General features: G+C 34.4%; 1 protein-coding gene across 1 annotated transcript in view; it reads left to right on the top strand.

Moving 5' to 3' along the window:
• LOC131067382 (tRNase Z TRZ1) overlaps positions 1 to 17,347 on the top strand; it is a 56,822-nt gene extending 39,475 nt beyond the window's left edge. Inside the window, exons 6-8 of the mRNA XM_058002361.2 lie at positions 16,243 to 16,311; positions 16,789 to 16,863; positions 16,958 to 17,347. Coding sequence (XP_057858344.2) covers positions 16,243 to 16,311; positions 16,789 to 16,863; positions 16,958 to 17,032 — 219 coding nt within the window. The 3' untranslated portion in view covers positions 17,033 to 17,347. The remainder of the gene's footprint in view (positions 1 to 16,242; positions 16,312 to 16,788; positions 16,864 to 16,957) is intronic.
• The last annotated feature ends 5,881 nt before the right edge of the window (positions 17,348 to 23,228 follow it).

Below are 23,228 nucleotides of genomic sequence, written 5' to 3'. Positions count from 1 at the left end.
GCTTTGTACTTCTCCACTTTAACTCTTTCATTGAACTTTTTCTTGAGCACCTATTTGCAACCAATGGGTTTTCTTCTAGTAGGAAACTTGACTAATTTACATGTCCTATTTTTGTCTAAGGTCTTCATTTCTTTATCCATTGCCTTTTTTTAAAATATACTCTATTTTGAATCAAGTGTCTCCTCAACAGTTCTAAGATCGTCATCAATGGAAAATAAAAGAATACCGAAACAAAAGACTAGTTGGACCTAAGTCACAGGCTTAACTGAATTTCACCCATGAAGTTCGAAATTTGGCAAACCTAAAAACAATATAAAAAATTCGTTTAAATTTGTTGAACATTTGTATGGATGAAGTCACATAGTGCTTTTATTAAAATATATTTAAAAATAAAATACATTTTGGGCTTTTTTTTTTCTGCATATTCATTTAGCTTGCTGGGTCTGAGTTGCCCTAGGTGCTTGTGAGTTTTGGTTTACAGGGCATGGTCCAGATCTTACTTCATCTTCCGCTTCCTCACCCCCCATAACCCTTAGGCACTCTGATATATTATTTTTAATATGTTCTAAATATCATTGATTTATTGTGTTTTAATCTTTTTTTAATATTATTTATATATGTTAGTCATTATTCATTCATTTTTTTCGATTGGTAATAATTTCTTTATATATATAATAAGGATCTAAAAACATAGTAAAAGAGTATGCTGAATTTCAAACCAATATATCAGTAATATCTGAAAGCTTCTACCACCTACGCCGACTAGAAACCATGGGGATAAACTACAAAATTCCCCAGACAGATTTTCATCCAAGTCTATCCCACACTACAAATAACAGTGAAAAGGAGCTAGGCTCCAATGCACACAGGCCTAAAATTCTACGAAAAAACCTCCAAAAAACTTTCACTTTGTACCCTACCAACAATGATTATGCTAACACCTTCTTCAGAACAGCATCCGTTGAGTCTCCATCCCTTTGTGGCAGCATCACTCCACCTTTGTATTTGCCTTTCACCTTGGTCCTTTCCACACACGGGTGCTTGAGCTCCTCACATTTGCTATCCAAGTATTCATCAGCTCCAACCAAGTGCTTTGTGCCTCCTCTCTACGCCCATCTCTGTCATTGAACACTCTCCAGACCAGAAAGGGTTGAACAGGGGTCATGACATACCCGCATTGTCTCCAATCTCCATGATTTGCTCACAATTCAACCCCCGTTCGGCAATTTCCAGAGTCCCTTTCAAACCACCACGCCACTCCGGTTTAACCCACTCCATCATTGCCCTTAACACTTGCTCTTTGGTACCCAACTTGAGACCCCATGCCATGAATGCCGAAGCAATGTCGATATTGGAGTGATATCTATGTTTCAAATTAAGGAATTCCACCCCAAAAAGCCGTTTCACCACTTGCAAGAAATCAGGATCACCCAACTTGAACACACTACCCAGACGTTTGTTTGAAATCCTTCCACAAAAACACTAGTGCTGCCTTTCCGAAAACAAAGTGAAATTTGCCTCCATTCTCAGAGACTCGAGACGCATCTCACTAGCTGCCTTCATTCACAAACGAACTTGCGTGGGTGCTTAATTAATCCTTAATTCTTTGAACGACCATGTCCGATCATCATTCCCTAGCTAGAAGTGAGCTGTCCCATCCACACATGCCAAATCGTGAGGATTAATTCCCCTAAAATCTTCGAAAAGATCCGGACCTTCCTCTTTTAATGAAGACATGGCTGTCTTTGACAGCTTGTCCGCCACTTCGTTACCCCCACGAAGGACATGTGTAACCATCATTAAATATAGATATTTGATATTTATTTGATTATAAATATCCAAAATACAGCTATGAAACATATGAAATCAGTTTGTAGAATGTCGGGAAGTGTTTTCTATTATGTTTGAATAGAAAAAGAGTACAATATCACATTAATATGCAGAAATAACAATCAATAATATGATGTGTAGACACCTATTTCTATCCACTTAATTAAATAGATATTTGATATTTATCTGATTATTTAACCATCATTCAACTATTAATTAAATAAACAAAACACATTTGTTTAATTAATTCATCTTATCCTAAAATCCTTTTCTCACATTTAATAAATTAATATTTATTTAAAATCCTAAAACTCCCATCTCTCACATTTAAATAAATAAATATTTATTTAAATTCCTAAAAACCCTCACCCACTTGCATCTTGTAGAAAATGCAAGTTGCAAGTTGACCCTCTTCCTAATAATTTCTAAACCCACTATCATTAGCCTAATCACCCTTTAATGGTTTGCACTTTCCTAAATCAAATGTTAACCCAAAACCTTAATGGCTTCCTTCTAGAGTCTTTTTAAGCCTTTAATGGTTTCTTTCAAAGACCTCTTAAGCCTTTAATGGCTTCCTTCCAAGTCTTCAAACATTTAATGCTTTTTTCCCCTCTCCTCTCAATGTAATGTCCCCACTCTTGAATAGAATTTAATAAAAATGATAATAATAAAATTAAAATACAAATGAATAAAAATAAAAATAAAATAAAAACATAAAAGAATATAACAAAATATAATAAAAATCTAAATAAGTTAATGAAGGGTCAAAAGAGATGGAAGGAAAAGTTGTAACTCCTTCAAACATGAGATATAAAAGGGATAAGAGAACCTCATTTGAGGGGGGATAATTTGGGAATAAAAAAAATGCAGATCTGATTTAATAAGAAGTGCAGATCTGACTGTGAAAGGTTGTGTCCTTTCAAAGCGCAGAAATAATGAGTAGTTGCACTCTTTCAAAGTGTGCTAATGGTGAAAGGTGTTAACTTTAGTGATCAGATTGCAGAGAACAATTTGAATGTAAGAATACAAAAGAGACAAGACACAACACATACCCTGGGAAAACCTCCCTCTTGAAGGAAAAACCCAGCAACAAATCAGATCTAGAGCCTATCTGATCACTAAAGTTAACATGGTATCAGAGCCTAGGTTTGCATGTGCAATGATCAGATTTACAGCCTGGACTTCTGTGTGACGGCTAGGGTTTTCAGATGATTACATGCACAGTCATGGTCCTTCATCTGCATCAAAGGGCATGCATGATGAAGAGGTGTGACCTCTCCCTCACATTGAGAGATATAAAGGAAAGGAATCAGTTGGACAGAGAAGGAATCTGCACTTAAACCTGAAGGAAGGGGAACATCGAAGAAAGTAAATTGAACTCACAAGAAGAAAGGAACTCTCTGTCATATCAATGTTTGAGGCATAAAGATATTCTGGTACGTGATCCTGTGCACCTGTCATAGCCCCCTCATATCCTCATCAAAGGAGTCTAGATTATATCCTTTAGTAATGACATGAAATGATTATTAATGTTCTGATTATTGCATTCAAATAATGATTATTTTATTTTAATTAATTCTGATTTTTTAAATAATGATTAATATTCTGATTGTTATTATTATATTTTGATTACTCTGATTATTTAAATAATGAATATAATTATTATTAATATTCTGACCTTTATTAAGAATTTAATAATTATTGATATCCATGTTTTATTATTGGCAACCAATAAGTCTGCCGTAGCTAGTAATTATGGTGAAGGGAAAGGCAGCGACCTTTCCTTGGGGTCGCTGCCACTAAGAGGTGTGACTCATGTTGGTGGTCTTCCACCACGGGAAGGGGAGGATAAATAGCCTCCAGGATACTTGGAAATAGGAGGGGAAAAGAAAAAGAGTTCGAAATTGTGCTTCAGCAAACATGGTTTGACACTTGTCCTTATTCTGGTATGGATTTCTGTACTCATACTGTCTTGCACTTACGGGGTTTCTCTAATTAATAATATTGCTTATACAGCAAACACTGTATCGTTCCTTAGAAGTATCTGATATATACATGCACTCCACGATAATATAAATTAACCCTGCAATAATTATATTAGTTTTGAGAACAAGTAACCCGTTCACTCCGTAATTCATTGCTGTACAAATCAATCCACTAATAATGATATTAAAATCTGTATACTAATGGACATCAAATTCTTGGACTGGTAAATAATAAATTGGAAAATCTACAGTAAACTGAGCAATGACACATATTTGATAGTAATGGATAACTGTGTACTGGCAACTGACTGATAAATAATCAGAATATTGATTAGGACATGAATACTGAAAATAATATGTTTATTAATAATAATCTGTAGAAGGGCACCCTATATAATAGAGGGAACTGCTGTACAAAGGCATCCTATATGGATACATTGAGTAGGGGGAACTGCTGTCTTAAGGCACCCTACATGGTTACATTCAGTAGGGGGAACTGTTAAAGACACCCTACCAAATCTTGCACTATAGTTCACCACCATAATTCATGATTTTTTACTCTGTTAATGTTACAAGAATCCCTCTTTATGTTATACATAGATAATTCTATATATATATAGGTGCTCATATGATCATTCTTTAATGAAATTTGTAGTATCTTCTGACTTTATTTTTGCATGTCATTTGACAACATCAGAGGCTAAGGTACCTTCTCTCAACCCCCTGCACTAAGAATTGAGCTCCTTAACTAGGATATTTTAAACCAATTTACTAGGGGACATTACACTCAAGCCTTCCCTTGTTGACACTTGTCAACATGTGATTGGCTTAAAAGAGAGCACATGGATTGAGGATCAACACTTCCTCAATCAATCCTAACCCTTCCTCAATCAATTCAATCTCAACCCTTCATTACTTCATTTTTTCATATAAATAGAACCTATTCCTTCATTGTTAGAGGTCACAAGAATTATCCATAGGCATTGTTACTCTGCTTAGAATTTGAATGTTTTTGTAGGAGGGATTTGTATTATGTTTTAGCTCTTCCACTAGTTGGAATTGCTATTTGACATCTAATACTTAATTTACATCCTCATTCAACACTTACATAATCAACCATCTCCCATCCTCCATTTGACATCCTTTTGTGCTAGTGCTCAAGCTGAGGGCATACTTCATGTAGTAACGAGATCTTGGAGAGGAGGAGGACAAGGAAGAGCCAAAGCATGGCAGCATCATGAGAGAAGTAATATTCATGTTTGTTTATTGTTTCTAACTTGCTTCTTCTTTACTAATCTTTCTTGATATGTTTTGAAAGGTTTTGAGTTCATTATGTTTATGGTTGAGCATGTTATTTAGATGAACTCATATTGATTTTCCACTAATCTCCTTTTTCATTGTATCAATATGAATATCATGATAATTGAAAATTATTATCAAAAGCTACAATGCCATGCAAGTCAACAATTTGTGATTGTCTTTTCTCCATGTACGTCCTATTGATGGATGGGGTTCTACTTTTAGTCAGTTTACAGCTCCAGCCTTGAAATAAAGGGTAATTATTGAGCCTTAGAATCACAATCATTCTCATCCATGATGTCATCCAATTTAATGTCCCTTGCTTCTGCTTCTATTGTATCCTCCTCTGCTTGCTTCTTGAAATCAGCAATTGTCTTCTATAAACATCATGTCCTCATCGTGGACAATCCAATTGCTATAAGTTTCAATGCCATCCAAGTCAAGTGGCTTGTGGCTATCCAAGCCCTTCACTTTTTTTGAGAGAAGGTGAAGATTGTATGCCATGGCGATGAGGTCATTGAGATGCTTTTGTGTCAAATTGTTGTGTTACTTTGTGGGAATGGAATCAAACAAGCTTCAATTGTGCTTACATTCATAAGTGCTAAAAGTTTGGGACAAAGCTCAGAGGGCTAGCTTTTGAAGATTTGGGTTTTTTACGTCCCAATCTTCCCACCAAGCAATTTCAAAAAAGACATTAGCAAGTTTGTAAGCAATAATTTGTCATGTCCCCCTTTTTGGAACTAAAGATTTAATAATATTTTAAGTTGGGCCAATCACTTTATTTTTAATCGGGCAACTTAAATATTATTATAGATTCTATGTAATGTTTAAAATTACTTTATTTAAAATATATTTCAAAAGGGGCCTTTGGATATAATTTAAAGTTTTTTTCAATTTTTAAAGACTTGGAGGGAAAAGAAAAATTAAAAAAAGGAAAAAAATAGAGAGCCAATGTAAGTGCATATAAAAGAGAGGTCAAGGCTCACATATTTATTGTTTCAATTACTCCTTCCAATTTTAAGTTTGGAGTATTCAAGGATGGAAATCCTTGGTGTTGGAGGTCTGGAGGACAAAAGCTCTCATGGTTTTCCATAGTTGTGTTTGGGGACGAAAACCCTCATATCCATTGAAACAATTCTACTCAAGGATCACAGTTGAGCTTATTGGTTGTGGTTGTTTGATTTATATTTGCAATCAAATTGGTGATATTGACAAATCAGTATCCTTGTAATTTTTAGAGATTATTGTTGCAAATTCAGAATTTCTACCGGATAGGCCAGAATTGAGGTATTTTCCAGCACTATGTGATATATTTATTAAAAAGGCCATTTAGGCTTCTGCAGCCTAATATTGTTTTAGCTCACCTTTTTGAAGATTTTGAAGATGTAAGTAGCATTAAGGAGTTGCCACACCAAGTGAGCAGGAGATCACAGCATTTAAAGGGATTCTGTATCAAATAGTATCCATCGTTACCTTGTGGAATATTGATAATTTCGATTCTATTTTGTGAGTAGCATATGGTGAGCTTCCACCTGTGCATCATTTTGGAAATCATTATAAGATTTCGTGTTTGCTGATAACTGTATGAAAAATCATATTTACTGGTAATTTTGGTAATAAAATAGCTGCCAGCAGTGAAGAAGATTTAATTGTTGTTGGTGGCATAAATACATGGAGTAGGATTTGTTAATATTCTGATTTTAGCTATTATAAATCAGATCTGAGCATGATAATTCTTGGATTTATATTTGTTGTGCATGAAAATTCAATGGTAGATCAGCTAACATACTTGGGATTTTGGTATACAAAATTCATATCCACTGTTATATTTTATTAATTTGCATTTGAAGGTCTCAACCTAAGCAGATATCAACTTGTGAAAGTATACATTTACTGTCTGGAGTCGCACAATTGTTTGACAAGGGTTTACAAATATTTTACATTGCTGATTAGCATTGATTTCAAACATTTGTTGCTGTTCTAGGGATTTTATACTTGCCGTTCATGAACGATCAACATGGATCAGTAAGCTTATTCATTGTAATATGTCATCAACTCATCTACATGTTGGATCTGTTGTTTGTGATGTACTCAGCATGTGAGGATTTGATTCATTATTTTCCAGCCATTTGAAGCTGTTATCGGCATTTGGTTTTTGTTCCTGTTTCACAAATCAGAAAAATAAAATAAAAATTGTATGTTTCCATGTTGATCCTGATTTGGGACATTACATAATTGCACTTAAAGACTTGAAGTGAACATTGATACTTTTTTTGACTTGGTACTTGGGTGGTTCTCCCTTGAATAGCTAATCGTGAAGGACAGAGATTCCCCTCAACATGCTTGTATCTCTGCAACTCTAGAATAACTTGGTCCCTAACCTTTAACTTAGGTCTCATCCTTACAATGCATGTTGTGAGGCCCTCCATAACCTCCCCATTAGCAACCCTGAAGTCCTTTATGTAGAAAAAATTGGGGTTAAGGTAGTACACCTTTGGCTTTGCATGAATAGGCTAGTGGAATTGATTGTTCCAACTTTGTTCAATAATTTTCCAAATTATTCAAATTGTCTTTTATCCCCCCTTGTCATGTCCCCTTTCTAGAGTGGACATCGGAGACGGAGGAGTTGGCCTATCATTGGAGTCTCGTAGGCTAGCAGAGGTTGATTGGGACTCATTCAGTGCATATAGTGATTGGATTTTGGCTTTATAGGCAGTTTGGAGCCAGTTTGGAGCAGTTCCTAGATTTTAGGGGGTATCCCTAAATTTTAGGAGGTCGTGACAGTTGCCAGTCGTGAGGTTATTCATGACCTTTTAGATGGTTTCAGTTTCAAAGAGATTGGGCTTGTTTCCTAAATTTTAGGAACATCCCTAGATTTTAGGGATGAGACTACCAGTGAATCCTTGATTTCCGACTTCAGTCACAGACAGGTGACAGGATGATTTTAGGGTTTGTAATGTCAGTTGGGCATTTTGTGGCTATTTGGGTTATATTTTTAATATTTCCTAAGTTAGCGTTTAATAATTAAATAAGGCTAAGTTGTTAGCCATTTTGGAGTAATAAGGGGATTTTTGGTCTCATCTGGATGCGCATCCTATTGTGTGATAGCTCGTTGGAAAGATCTTGAAATTCTTTAAATCTTTCTCTTTGGTCTCAGGGCAATTCAGTGAGCGGATTTCTGTCTATGGGGAAAAAGGTCATTTTCTAGTAACATGATCACTTTAAAATAAGAAATTATAACATTTCCACTAGACCACGCCACTTGGAGACAGTTAGGGTTCGATTTGCAATTGAGAGGGGTTATAAGGGGATAGGAGCTTCATTCTATGATTATCTTTTACACATTTTACATCTTGGATTTGAGATTTGGCTCTGGAAGAGCTTTTCAGCATCTGGGACGCCAACCCCAATGCCTTGCCTGTTTGGGACGTAGCCCCCAATACAGTGGTTTGGATTTGTTTGCAGCTATTAGCATCTTGGAGATTGTACGGCATTCTTTCTGGAGGTTCAGCAATTCTGATAGAGTTCAGTGTGGGCTTTGGGGTTTCTAACCAGTTGGGTGTACTTGGCAGCCGTATGGCTGTACCTGGCAGCCACTTTCCTTCCCACGTGCAGCACTTGGAGGGCTGGAATCTTGCCACAACTTCATTCCTAGTTATGTTACTCTTTCAGCATCCAGGTTGGAATAATTCCTGATTGTAATCTTCCTGAAATTATTGGAAATCTTCATCTGGTCAAATATTTGATTTTATATTCAGAAATCTGCCTTGAATCGAATTTGTTTTGGCTGTATATGAACTTCATTTTCAGTACTTTGTTCACGTACTTGTACTTCATTATTTACTTGTTGAAAAATCATCAAAATACAAAAAGAATTCAACCCTTCTGCAACTTCTGTCTATTTCTGAAAGAAAATATTAATAAGCAGGAAAAATCAATTTAAATAAATAAAAATTACAGCAGATTGGTAAAAGAGATCCATCAGGGATCTTTCACCCCTTCAATATTTTTTGGATGGCTTCCTTGGTCTTCTGCATGCCTCATACTAGTAACCCACTAGGTTTTGCTCTCCATCTACAAACTACAAAGCCTCGAGGAAAGGTTCTAATACCTACTGTAGACCCCTAAATCTGATTAATTTAATTAATTGAATTTAGTTATAGCCCGAGCTCCTTTAATTAAATAATTACGCATTATTTAATTAATTAGTGTTCCCTCCTAGCTAATTAATTTAATTAATTACATTATGGTCCCCTTTCAATTAATTATTTGATAATCATAAATCACTTAATTAATTAAATTTGATCTCTTCTATTAAATACATCAAATGCATAATTTGATTATTTAATTCATTTTCACTTTTCCTCTTAATTCTCTCATAAAATTAATTATTCTATTTCCCCACATGCCTTCTAACTCTAACCCTTCTTCTAACCTTACCCGCCTGGCTAACCATGGGTTTTAGTCAACCTTGTCCCTTTGTCCTCACCATATGTGTGCACATTCCCAAAATATCCTAAATTTCTTATAATTTGGGGAAATTTCCTAAAATTTGGGGAAATATCTCAAAATTCCTAATATGTGGGAATATTTTCATTTTGGAATAGAACCTTCCTATTTGGGTGTCTCTCTCCCAAATAGGCATGTGTCTTCAGGGACACATGTCATTTCTTCCCATGACACTTGTCCTTCTTAAGGACACATGTCATTTCCATCCATGACACTTACCCTTCTGAGGGACAAAGTGTCTCATTTTCATGCTCTCCTCATCTCCCATCCTTGCCTATTTAATTCACTCATTTTCCTTCACAATCCATCCACCTTCATTTTCATACGATCACAATGCCAAATTGTTTACTCATCTTTTGTACATCCATATCCATTTAGTATACATCTTGCATCTGCTATCATGGAGCAAAATCGAGCATCTACTACATAGCGAGCACACATCAAATCAAAGGACTATCAAATCGAAGGATAAATTCAAAGTTTGCAATTTAATTGCTATTATTTTGTTTATCTAGTTTTCCTTCCCAATCGTCCTTATCTTGAGTGTTTGAATGGATTTTGGGTTTGCTTCGATTGCTAGGTTTTATCTCAATCATTTTATTTGCACACATTTTCACGCACACACTTACAAACAAATAAAATTTGATTAAAATCGAAAGTAAATAAAATTTGATTAAAATCTAAAGTAAATAAAATTTGATTAAAATTTTTAACTTCACGGATATAGTCTAAAACTTTAAAGATTGACTAGAAGTTAGAAGTTACTTTGATCTCATTATGGTAAATGGAATTTAGAAATATCAAACTTTTATTTGGTGTATTTGGTGATTGTAGATGTATTTGGTGTTGTTCTCGACATCTTCAAGTACAGATTTCATCCAATCAAGTTTGCCTATGTTCTCTAATAGAACATCAAGGCGATGGGTAGTGTAGTAGCTCCAAAAAAGTGTTGGGTGTCTTTGCTCAAGTAGTCTCTTTGCTACCACATGTGCTTTTGCATTATTTGTCACACGTTGGACTATATTTTTTATAGCAACCTCTAAGACATTCTCCAACATTTGACTCAAATCCTTAGCATTCTTTACTATATTAAAGGCATCAATGGACCTCAAGAATGCCATCAGACCATGTGAAGCAATTAGAAAGTTGATAAGTGTATGATTATTTCTTTTGTCTACCCATATGATAATGCAGTGCATCCACTGATTCATTAAGGATTAGGAAAATTTGAACATATTAGAGAAATCATTTTTAGAAGTCACGACTCTCAAAAACAATCTAGAGAATGGTAGAGAGAAGTTGTTAGTTCCCAATATAGATGGTTTTGATAATAGGGGGTGGTTTCATAATTGCACTAGCGATTTCATAATAAAGTGGCAATTTTGTTTTGACACTAGCAAATGGATTTTTAAGCGAATGATCTAATGTTTCTCCTTCTAGTTCCTATGTATGGGACCTCCTAATACACAATGATAACATCCCAACACTTGTAAGTTATTTATGGACGAGAGAGAGTGCATCACATGAGGTATGATTGCGTGTCGTAGAACATTGAGAAGTAGAATTCCACTATAATTCATGCCATGGACTGGACAGTAGATATGTAACCAAGTGGAACAAGGGGTAGATTGTATCAACAATATTTTACATCTCATTGTACTTGTCTAACTCTTAATAGTAATTCCTCAGTAGTGCATTAGCCAGTAGCCTAGCTAGTTTTACCCTTTTGAGGGGTTTCCAAGACATAATCTATGCATTCACATCTCTTTCATAGAATTCTTTCCTTCTTGACTGTCATTAATTTTGATAAGTAGCATAGACATTACTTTATTGATTCTTAATTTTTACTGCTACTTGTGAATGAGATTACATATGAAACTTGTGCCAATATTTCTTTTGGTCTTCAATAATCATCTTTGTATTTTCCATTGCTTTTTCTAGCCCCCTTAAGTCATGTGGACTAGGCACTCTCCCTACAATAGTTAGGATTGTGACCAAATTATCCTAATTTGGATTTCTCTTTACATTGAATGAAAGGTTGCGAAGTACCAATATATTGTGCAAGCCATGCTTGCTTCATCATGCAGCTTGTTCCAATTTGTACCTTCTCGAGGATGTGAACTTGACGTGTTTTGTGGAATAAAAAATACTTGTGATTGCGTTTGGCTGGAGCTCAATGAAGTGGACATGCCACCAATTTGTAGACCATAGGAGGAGTCCACAATCCCTATCATTGTTTCTACTTTTGAGTCTTGTTCTATTTTGAGATTCATCACTATTGCAATGTCTGTGGCTGTAATCATCTTCTCCAATTTGTTTTGATTTGTCAAAGCAAGAGCTGCATTCATCTTCCGTACATCCTCTTGCTAAATACAGTTTGATGTTTCAGCCAACAATATGTGCAGGGTTGTATTTAAGTCGATTGATGCCTCCACTTATCATCAGTTGCAAATGGCTAATCCTGAGGTCAGTTTCTGTATGCCATACTTCCAAGCAGGATCCTTGTTTCCAATGCTTTGGCATTGACTTCTAGTTCCTAATGCCATTAGATACAAAATACAAACCCTAACATTGAAAGAAGGCAAATTTTGTCATTGCAAACCCTAGCATTGAAAAAATAAAGAAATAAATTTCAGAAATGTTAAAACCTAGCTAGTGTAGATTAGTTTGAATGCTCATAAAACATGAACGTACATGTAACAATAGCATTTCTAAATACTTGAAATAATTTAGAAACTAAAAAAAACTAGTAAAAATAAACAGACTTGTAAGGTCTTTGAAATATTACTTCCACAATTGCCTAAAACCACGAGAAGAAGAGCCCCAAGGTAGATGATAGCTGTGTCAGTGAGAAGGATGGGTGCCTCCTTGCAGGCTGCATGTGGATTGTGTTGGGTGATTTTTCATTATGGACTTGCTGAATAGTTGCCTTGCTACTTACCAAAACTCACCTATAAGTAAATGGGTGAGCTATGCGACACCCTCTACAGCTTGTGAGTACATAAGATTTTTGCAAGTTTTTGGTGAGGTTTAAAACATTGGCTATATCCATTAAAGATAAATTAATTTGCTTTATTATCTGGCTTAGTTCTTCTTTCTTTTGGGATGTTCACATAAGTATCACAACCAAAAACTCCAAGATGTCAAAGACAAGGTTTCTTACTAGTCCATCCTCCCGTGGAATTTAATCAACAATTGATGATGTAGGCCATCAATTTAAAATGTAGTCTTTACTGCCTATGCCTAGAATGTTTGTTCAAATGCTGCACCAGAGTATACAAGATTTTTCAATCAACGTATAGTTTCAGTCTCTTCATAACTCTATTCTATTGTGATGTGTATGGAGTTGATTTCTGCCTTTCTATTCCATACTACTTACAAAACTGCTTGAATTCATTTGATCGAAATACTCCACCATTATTTGTCCACAACACCTTTATCTTCTTCTTTGTGTGGTTTTCTACAAGAGCTTTGAGTTTCTTGATTTTACTAAATATCTCATATTTCCATCCAAGGAAAATTACTCATGTTTTTTCTGCAGAAACCATCTATACATATAACATAAAACAAAGATTTTCCCAATGATGGCATTGGCTAAACACATTTCTATGCATCAGCCACAAAATCCCATTTGCTCTAGTAGCATTGATGGGAAATTTTTCCTGATTCTATTTACCATATACCAACAAGTGAGCTGTGCTCAGCTGTTTAAATGCAAAAAAATATTATAATTAGGAAAAAGGGATTGCCATCCCCAAGCATTGCTACCAAAGTATCCCTAATAGGTTTGAATGCTCTCTCTGTTGAGCTGTTGAGAATACTTTCATTTCCAACATGTCAACTTGAAGGTGAGGCAAAGTTGGGGAGTGAGTTCTAGCATTCCAAGGTATCAATTTGATGGGAATGCTCGGGGATTGTGTTCAAGTGTTTCAAGTTATTAATTTGATTGGAATGCTTTCATTTCACATACCAAGGTATGGATTTGATAGGTATGCTTTGATTTCATGTTCCAAGGTATTGATTCTATAGGATTGCTTTCATTTCCAACTTGAAGCAGTGTAGTGTGGAAAAATGCAACTATGGTAGGGCTGTTGGTTGAGCCCTTTGAATCAAGTATGTGCAGTCCTATATAGGTAAGTCAATCCCATGAGTTGGGAGTGGAATTTTTAGATTAGTGTTCTAGCAAGCTGCTGCTAAGTGCTGGAGTCAGTAACCAATAATGAACATTCTGCTCCACTCTGCTTCTTGGATCATCATTCAAATCTTTATGTCCAGCAAACACATACCAGCAGATAGGTCAATTTTGTTTGCAGGCAGATCTGCAATTGGAAAAACCATATCTGCATTCAGAGAAACCAGATCACCCATAAATCTTTTTATCAAAAAGGACACAGTTTTGATTAGGAGGGTCTGAAGTCTGAACACTTATTTCCATCCTTAATAGATATCAACAATCTAGACATTTGGAAGAAATTACAACTAGTCAATGCTGGAGAAGGGGGAAAAACCAATAGAAGAATAATGCCCAGCATTCATGCTTTTTGAAGAACACCAAAAGCTAGCTCTTTCAGCTCAACCTGGAACTAAAACCTGAGAATCCAAGCAGTGCAAATCCAAGCCTTGAGATCTCCTAGCAATTATCCTGTTGAAGTTGTCTTTCTCAATAAATTTAGCATGAATCTTCTTATCCTCAGCGTTAGCTTCTGTACTCAAATTTTATGACAGAAGGCAACAAGAGAGCTCTAGATTAAGATGGAACAAATCTTCAGATAAAATGCCTATCTTGTGCGTACTTTCACCATTAGTTTATTTCAGAATGGATAGATCAAATCTTTCAAACATGATCTGTTAAATATTTAATTTGTATATGAGTGAGTTGGATTTTAAATTTAAAAGCTGCCTCACCAATGCCCTTTAGTTTTTGTATCAAGGAAGTCTACCTAGCCCAGTCTTGTCTGATACGTTCCTAAGCGTGTGCGCTTGGGAGCAAGATACTCCAATCATAATGCCTGCAGCATGGGTAAAAAGAGTTGAGGTGTGTAAACATGATCATACTAAAGTTGGCTCATGTCAAATGATCAAGCTTGCTAAAAACTTGAGAGACTACTGAATTTTTTAAGAAAATTAGCATCAAACTAGTGACAATCACTATTTTGATGGGAAAGGTGTGTATATCTCCTCTTGCAAGATTGAGAATGTTCACTAGAATTCAAATTAGCATTTCTCAATAAGATTTTATATTTTGAACAGCTTTCAAGTTGGAGAATCCGTCTTCTGCCAGTTCAAATTAACAGCATTATTAATGTATAGTTGTCTGATTCTACTGAAACTAATAATGGATTCCTGCTAGTCGCATTAAGATAGTTGAAGGTTGTACCCATATTAGGACGAGAAAGGTAAAAAGGATTATGATTCAAAAGATGTGGAGGAAGGTCCATAAAACAGCGGTGAAATTTTTGTTACAAGAAGCGTCACCAGGAAGATTTTGAGAATAGATTTGGTGAATATTATGCGAGACAGAAGCACAAGCTCTTAATTGGAATCTTCTCTGCATTCATTAATAAATACTAATATGTTGCTTCCTGCTAACGAGTCTGTGATTGAGCCAGGTAACTTTATGAAGATGTTAGAATATTCCAATGCTTTGAATAATATTAATAATAATTTAGTAAAAAGCTATTATTAGCATTTGGCACAATGATAATAATATTAAGATTTATAATAATGCCCTTACTAGTAGGTTAGGAATACATTTAAATAGATTTCATAATAATATATATTTTAGAAAAACCATACACCAATTGATATGCACAGACATCTGCACACAAGAAGCTTGGAAGAAAGACAAGGAATTTCATAAAGCTTTCATTGTAAGAGACAGATGGGTGAAAATTGAAACCTTTGAAAAGAGGCTTTGGTATCTCTATTGCTCCAAACCATATACCGGTAAAAGACATTATCTTTAATTTGGAATAAGCTATCAGAGGTCCTCCAGAAATCAATACTTGACATGAAGCAAGAAGTGGCAGTAATTTTAAGAGGATTGAATAATGGTGACAGCTTTGCCTTGTAATACTTGCCGATCACATTGCCTTAAGGAAGCTAAACAATGCATAACATTTGTATGGAAGCAATGAAGGTCAGAGCCAAAGAGGAACTTCACTAATAGACATCTTAGAAAAGCTTTGAAATTGTAATGTGCGTCTGGGATCCACTGCATGGATTTATTAGGCTTTGACATTTTGTGTCTCCCTACTGGACCTATCATCAGGTAATTGATTAAAGCCAATGCTTGAGAAATCAAATAGCACAGGGATAGTTAAGTAGAGACAATGACTGGACATTTAAGAAGGATCTAGAGGTCCATCTTCTTAACATGGAAAACATATTTTTTTTGTAACATGTGAATAATTTGAATTAATCATTGACATTCAATGCCATTCATTTCTGTCAGTTTAAACTTTAAACTTCAAATTCATAATGCCATAGACTGGTTTGTGCAACTTGTATACTCTCTAGCATAAAGATTGCAAATTTAGTGTACAATGGCAATTTGGCGTAATACACATGATGGCATGGTGTTCAACTATCATTTCCTATTCTGTTGTGTTGGTTGCAGGCTACCTTTGTGGATGATGCAATGAGCGTTGAGCATGCACGAGATTATGGTCATATCCATTTGTCTGAGGTGAGGATTTATTTTGTGCATGTCGGATGTGTTTAGTTCAGAGAGAATTAGCAGCAACATCTTCTTGCTGCCACCTAGAGGTGCCCCTCGCTTTTTTCCTTGATGTTTCCTCAAACTAGGGGTAAAATTCAATTTTATGGAAAGTTAAGGTGGCCCTTCATTGGACATTGGAATACTTTAAGTTCTTTTTCAATAGAGAGAATATGCAAAGGAAGCATATCTAACCCTATTTCTTTATTTGTACTTTTACCATAATTGTGGTATATTTTGGGTTCATTCTTTTGTTTAGGAAGCTTAGTTTAGAGGAAAACGAAGGATGTCAGCATGGAAATTTAGATACGAATTTACTGCCCAAAAAGTGTTTTAAAGAGTACTTGAAGGATTTGTACTTCAACTCAGGCATTTTTGTGATGATATTCATAGCTTCAGTGCAAAGGTTTGTTTTTACCACTGGATGTCCAATGTTTGGCATTGTAGGTTGTAAATCATGCAGACCAATTTCAAAATCAGGCAATCCTGTTCATCCACTTCTCCGCACGCTATACGGCTGAGGTAAGTTGTTTTACTTAATGTGGTCCCATGAGATCACTCTCCTTCACTTTTCTTTGATAGTCAAATTGATTATCACTAACATTGAAAAATGCAGGAAATCAAGGAAGCAATGACGAACTTACCCTCAACTTTGGCGGGAAGAGTTTTCGCACTCACTGAAGGATTTTGATTTGAGAATTGAAAATTCATAATTTATTTTATTTATCTTTGTAATTTTGTAATAAAAAATTATTACACCAGAGTTTCATCATTTTAATTAATTATTAAACTGGGCACAAATGAATGAGTTGTAATACCTGAATCGATCTCAACAGGGGAAATTTTGTAATATGTTAAATACATAGATATCATGCCAATGTAGAATCTTTCTTGTCTAAAATATGACTTGTATTTCTTCAAATCTATACATAAGGTTTTCACAAATTAGTGTCACGTTAATGGGTGCCTTTGGCAACCCGTATTTATAAGAAGCTGGTTTATTCAATGTTCATTTTCGAGTATCTCTAATATACTCGATTATATTAATAAGGGGCATCTGATGCATGGTGTTCAGTTTAATTTATATTTAAATTGTATATAACAAAATTTTGGATGTACAAATTTCACTCAATGAAACAGACGATGCACCATACCTGAATGTATAAAATGTTCAACGAATATCAAAACTTTAACTTGAATGTCAATTTTTTAAATTACACAGTTTAATCCAGAAATACTGTTGCAAAATTATTACACACTGTAAAAACAGCATATATCTGATATATCAAAACTGCCCAAGAAAGCTTGACCTTTTGATTGCGAGTGTTTTAACCTGTAAAATGATACTTGTGATCCTAATTGCACATGGGCATAAAATATATTTCTGACACAGTGCTTGGAATATATGACTTTATGTTTTGGAAAGGAGAACGATAACTTACATTTGTATTTGTGTTTCTAATACAGATGAAATGCTTAGCATAAGTAGAATCGTATAAGTCAAAGATTTATTGCATTTATATTTACGTAATTGTAAGCTAGTATTTTTAGTGTGCACTCTTGAAGATTATTGAGCACAAGAATACCTTTAATCAAAGTGTGTCACAAAGAGAAACTAGGAAAACTAACATGTAGTAATTTAGTAATCATTTGGTGGGATTTCCGGGTGGAAAAGAGATACAGGATCATAAATTGATCCTAGCAATTGCTCAATAAGTATTTCATTGGTCAAATTAGTTTTGTATTTGTTTATTCTGCATCTTTTGTCAGAAATTAGTGAGGGGATTTATTTCGCTATCAGGGGATTTATCTGGCTAATTTTTTAATTCCAAATTCGTTCTCTCTCTATGAGCAAGTTTTTGAAAAGGATGAAGAAATGAATTTTTCTTTTGAAAACGATTTTGTAAAGAGTTTTGAACCTAATTGTTCTCGAACTACACATATCATACTTTTATGTTTACAAGCCAAAGTTTTAGCACATGAATGTAGAAGCATATACTTTATATGATATAAACCATCTTGATTGTTTGATCCACTGTAGTAATGAAAAAAATTTATCCAAATTCTATTGAATCGATCAAGGATATCATCATCTGATAGACTGACTCTGCCACAATTGTAGTTGGTATAGTTGGTCACCTAGTCCGGAAGTTGCCTTAGCTGGAGTCTCTACCGCCTCTATTGCCTTTGCATCTATCTCTGCTTTAGGTGGTCCTAGAACTGGATATTCAATGCGTGAAAGGAAGTTCTAAGTGGAGCCTAAAGAAATCGAGAGGGATCTCCACCCCTTAAAATAGTAGGGGCCAAGCTCGGTGCTAGTGCCTTATAATAGTAGGGGCTAGGTGGTAGTTTCCCATATGTGGTGGCAACTCTAGTTCTCCTTCATGTAGTAGTTCACCGTTAGGAAGTTCTCTATCTATTATGTAGTTCCCGGTCACTAGGTGGCTATCCATCGCTAGGTGGTTCTCATCTAGTCGGTTAACCATAAGGTGGCCGTTGTTTACCATAAGGGGGCTACTGTTCACCATAAGGTGGTTGTTCCCCATGCTATGGTTCACTAGGTGGTGGTTTGTGTCCCACATGCAATGGTTCGTTCGTACCATGTGGTGTATAAGCTAGACCAACTGCATAAACAACTGGATCTACTGTTGTTGCTTCAATAGAATCTACTGCATAACTAATTGACTCAAACTCATAATCGACAAAATCAAACTCAAGAACTACTGAATTGGCTGCAACATCTACTTATGCTGCTACCAAAAAGTTGGATCTGCTCAAGCATGTCGGATATAAGTGTCAATTTGATCTCCACCCCTAATTATTTAGCCTGCTAGAGTAACTCATGGTAATGCAAAATATCTTGACTAGACATCATATTGAAAAGGGTTGTAGGGACATTGCCCATTATAGTTGATGATGAAATTATTCCAAGTTTTTGCAAGTAGGAGATGTAATGACCCTTACGTGTGGTTATTAGAAACCACAAATCAATATAAGTAATGTTATTTTTTCTAATTAAAAAAATAAAAATCATAATGTGATTTCTTTTCAATTGAATATGTCATTAAGTACACCATTATATATGTATAAATAGAGCAACATTCAATGCATAAGAATTAAATTAATCATTGCATTATAATAAAAGAACATTTTGCATGCATGATATATCAAATAATGTCATTCATAAAAAAATAGTTCTCATATCATGTTTAATATAGATGTAATGTTTATGATGATAAACCGTAGTATAAGTGTCATTTGCTTGCATATTCACAAATGGATATGCACAAGCATATGAAATCCTAAAACCATCTCTTGATATGAGTATAAATTCACATATATAAACATATCCAAGCACATAATCTTAAGATTCTGGTGTATTCAAATGAACAAAGATCGTGTTAGCTCCACTTTAGCCATTTGGGGATTAGGACCATAGACTTGTTTGCAAAATCCTCCTTGATTACTAGTGGATTGGGACTACGATGCTTTGGCTAAAAACATAAATCATAGTCCTCATCTAAGTTTATTACTAGTGGATTGGGACTATGATGCTTTGGTTAAAAACATAAATCATAGTCCACATCTAAGCTTATTACTAGTGGATTGGGACTACGATACTTTGGTTAAAAGAATAGATCAAAATCCACATCTAAGTTTATTGCAGAACCATAATTTGTAATAGTCATTGCATGTTAAATGGGTGCATGATAGATTATGCTTAGGGTCTAGCTCTTTAGGACTAGAAAAATTAAATCTTTTTCTCACATTTGATTTTAGTCTTGCTACTGAAGTAAATGCAAAAGGAATCACTCCTGAATTATCAACATATAATTCCATAAACCAATTTATTTCAACCAAAAAAAAACTCTTTGTTCTAATGTGTGTCGAGCATTGAAAACATGATACACTATATTTCCTATTCTTAATTCAATAAATGTCATATCCTAGCTTATAGTATACTAAGATCATGTATTACATTACCATGTTTGAGACTAATCAGTAAGTCAATTTGTGTTTTTATATCATGTATTTAGTGCTTAAATTTATATTTCATTCTACGATATAGTGTGGTAATTTGACTTCACTAGGCATCTTTCATCTAAAAACTTGTTTAAATATCTATATCCATGAAATCAAGATCATTTAATTCTCCCAATTTGACTATATAATTGATAATTTGATTGGAGTGTTATGTTTGTTTCGAGTTTCTAAGATGAAATTAAACATCAATTTTACTCAATTCTTCAACCTAGTTCATATAAGTGTCAAACCCAAAGACAATCAAACTACGAACTAACACAACATTTTTCAAATTGTAGTTACAAAATATATGAAATAGTTGGTTTTTGCCAAATTTTGCGTTTGTCTCAATAGTAGTAAGTTGGTGCCCAACTCCATTAAGCTTCATTCTAGGTTGGGGGTCTAGGAGGAGATTATCCACTATCAACACTCCTTCCTATTGCTCTTAGTGTCATAAGGTTGGGAAACATGCCCTTTTGTGCCAATATCTCATAGTTTCTTAGTCAAATGTTGGGAACTCCATATTTAGGGATGTTGGAAATGATTTGGGCTTCTTGGATGTAAGCCTTGCTACTAAATCTACCAGATCTACTTTGATGGAAAGTTGTTAAGTGCTCATTTGTTCTAAGGTCTTAATTTTTTTATATAGATTTGGACTTTGCTAATGTGGAAACTTCTACCTTGCTTGAGATTGATTCTTTTAAGAAACTTAATTTTAAGAGCAAACTCTAGTCCAGAGCTCCTTGGTTAGGTTTTCCTTTAAATCACGGTGACGCCTCCTTGTCTAATCAACTTCTAGCTTGTTGTTTTTTGACTACTTGCAGTCTTGTTCTACTAATTACGGTGACGCCTCCTTGTCTAGTCAACTTCTAGCTTGTTGTTTTTTTTACTACTTTTAGTCTTGTTCTACTAGTTTTATTGTGGCTAGTTGCTTTATATCTCATTCCTTGTGAAGCTTGCTTTGTTTGCCTCTTTGATTGTTTTTCTTTTTTGGTTCCTTGATGGTTTTATGTTAATTTTACAAGGGTTGGACCCTTTCAAAGTCCATGTTTACCTTAATAAAAATGTTTTGCAAATCGTGTCATGATAGGAGCTAAAAGAAATCAATTTCAACTTGGTAATTGTTTAGGAATTCCACCATAAGAAATACTCACTATTTTATGAGGAATGTGATAGTCAACATAAAAAATCAAATACTTTAGACATAAAAACAAGTAAGTTGAGACCAATAATGACAAAATTATAATAGAGACATGTACAATGTGATAGAGACTTCCAAAACATGGTGGTGTCTAGTCATTATTATTTCTAAAAATTTCTTCCAAGTACTTGTGAGTAAATTTCCTACTATCTTTTAGTCAATCCATGTTACATAATTGAAGAATTAACAAAACATATTTTCACAAAGTGTTCAAAATATTTTTTCTAATGCATAGACAAAAAAACAATAAAACCCAAATACTTCAATAGAGCCTTGAATCACTTCTTAATATATAATTATTGTGAAACTTAAACTAAACAAACCAAATTGGTACAAAAATATGAAATCAAGTATAAAAATATTTTAAAAAATGTTTCCCAACACAAGAAAATAATTAACTAGTCAAACAAACATCATCCCATATATACAAAGTGAATCAAATTCAACACATGATCACATTGTAATTAAGTCTAATTTTGTTGGTTGTTCAATAATCTAGTTTAGCAAACTAGGTTTTAGGTTTTTACTTTATTGTTTCATACCCGATCCATAAACTAGAGAAGTGTCTCCTCTCATGTAGTCATCCAATTTTTATAATTCATATAGAGTTAACAATGAGCAATAATTGACTAACTTACTCCTAGAAGATTAATTTAAATAAGGAATACAAAATAAAGAGAGATAATATGTCAACAAATTGGGGACAAATGAATTAATGTGGGAAAGCCCCTTGTGGGTCAAAATTCCATTAAACTATGAGGCATTCTCACTTAAGCATTCCAAAATGGCAATATATAAAAGATCTCAAACTTGAGGTTGCCTAAGATCCTTCCAAGCAATTGAAAATTTTCCTTGAGACTAATTCACAACTCTTCAATGAACACATTCATTAATAACTTTTAAAAATTGCGTAACAAGGGAATACAAAGTAAATCTATGCTCAACCCAACCTCTACATGTTATTTATCGATTCCCAAGCATGGAGAAAGCTAAAACAATAATCGATGACAAAGAAGAAACCCAAAATTAAGGATTTGAATTTTCAAAAATCATTCACAAATATGCAAACATGTTCACAGATTTTTCTAGATTGACAAAAGATATTTTCATTGCCACTTTTAGGATGAATCTTCTATTTCATCAACATTCTTGTTAAGGCATTTAATCCTAACTATTTCTTCTTAGTTAATTACTTTTGTGTTAAAATAGAATTAATACATACATTGGATGAATATGCATTGTAGGTCATCTTTTTCACTAATTGTATCCCACATGCATGGGAAGTAGTATTGTTGGGTATAATTATTTTAAAGAGAGTGATAAATGGATAAATTATCTATGAATTATATTGTATTGAGCACTACTCAAAGGAGGTTAAATGCTTGAAGAAGTCAATAATATATTAATGTGAATCTACTATTTCAATGCAATGTTGTTCAATGTGTTTTTATTTTTCATACGTATTTCCTATGTTTCACGCATCTAGTTAGTCTATTATAGAGATATAACTTTAGTATTGTTGGGTGAAAATTTTGTAAACTCGAGAGAGCTTACAAACTATGAAGTTTCACCACAGTGTGTGAGATAATACCTCTTAGAAGGCAAGGTATAATCTCTCCTATTTATAAGGGGAGGCTCCCCCATTCTACTGCAACTAAAAACA

This window comes from Cryptomeria japonica, chromosome 6 (assembly GCF_030272615.1).
Source record: "Cryptomeria japonica chromosome 6, Sugi_1.0, whole genome shotgun sequence".
In the NCBI taxonomy this organism is placed as follows: domain Eukaryota; kingdom Viridiplantae; phylum Streptophyta; class Pinopsida; order Cupressales; family Cupressaceae; genus Cryptomeria; species Cryptomeria japonica.
Note: the sequence above shows the minus strand (reverse complement) of the source record. Positions and strands in the feature narration are given on the sequence as shown.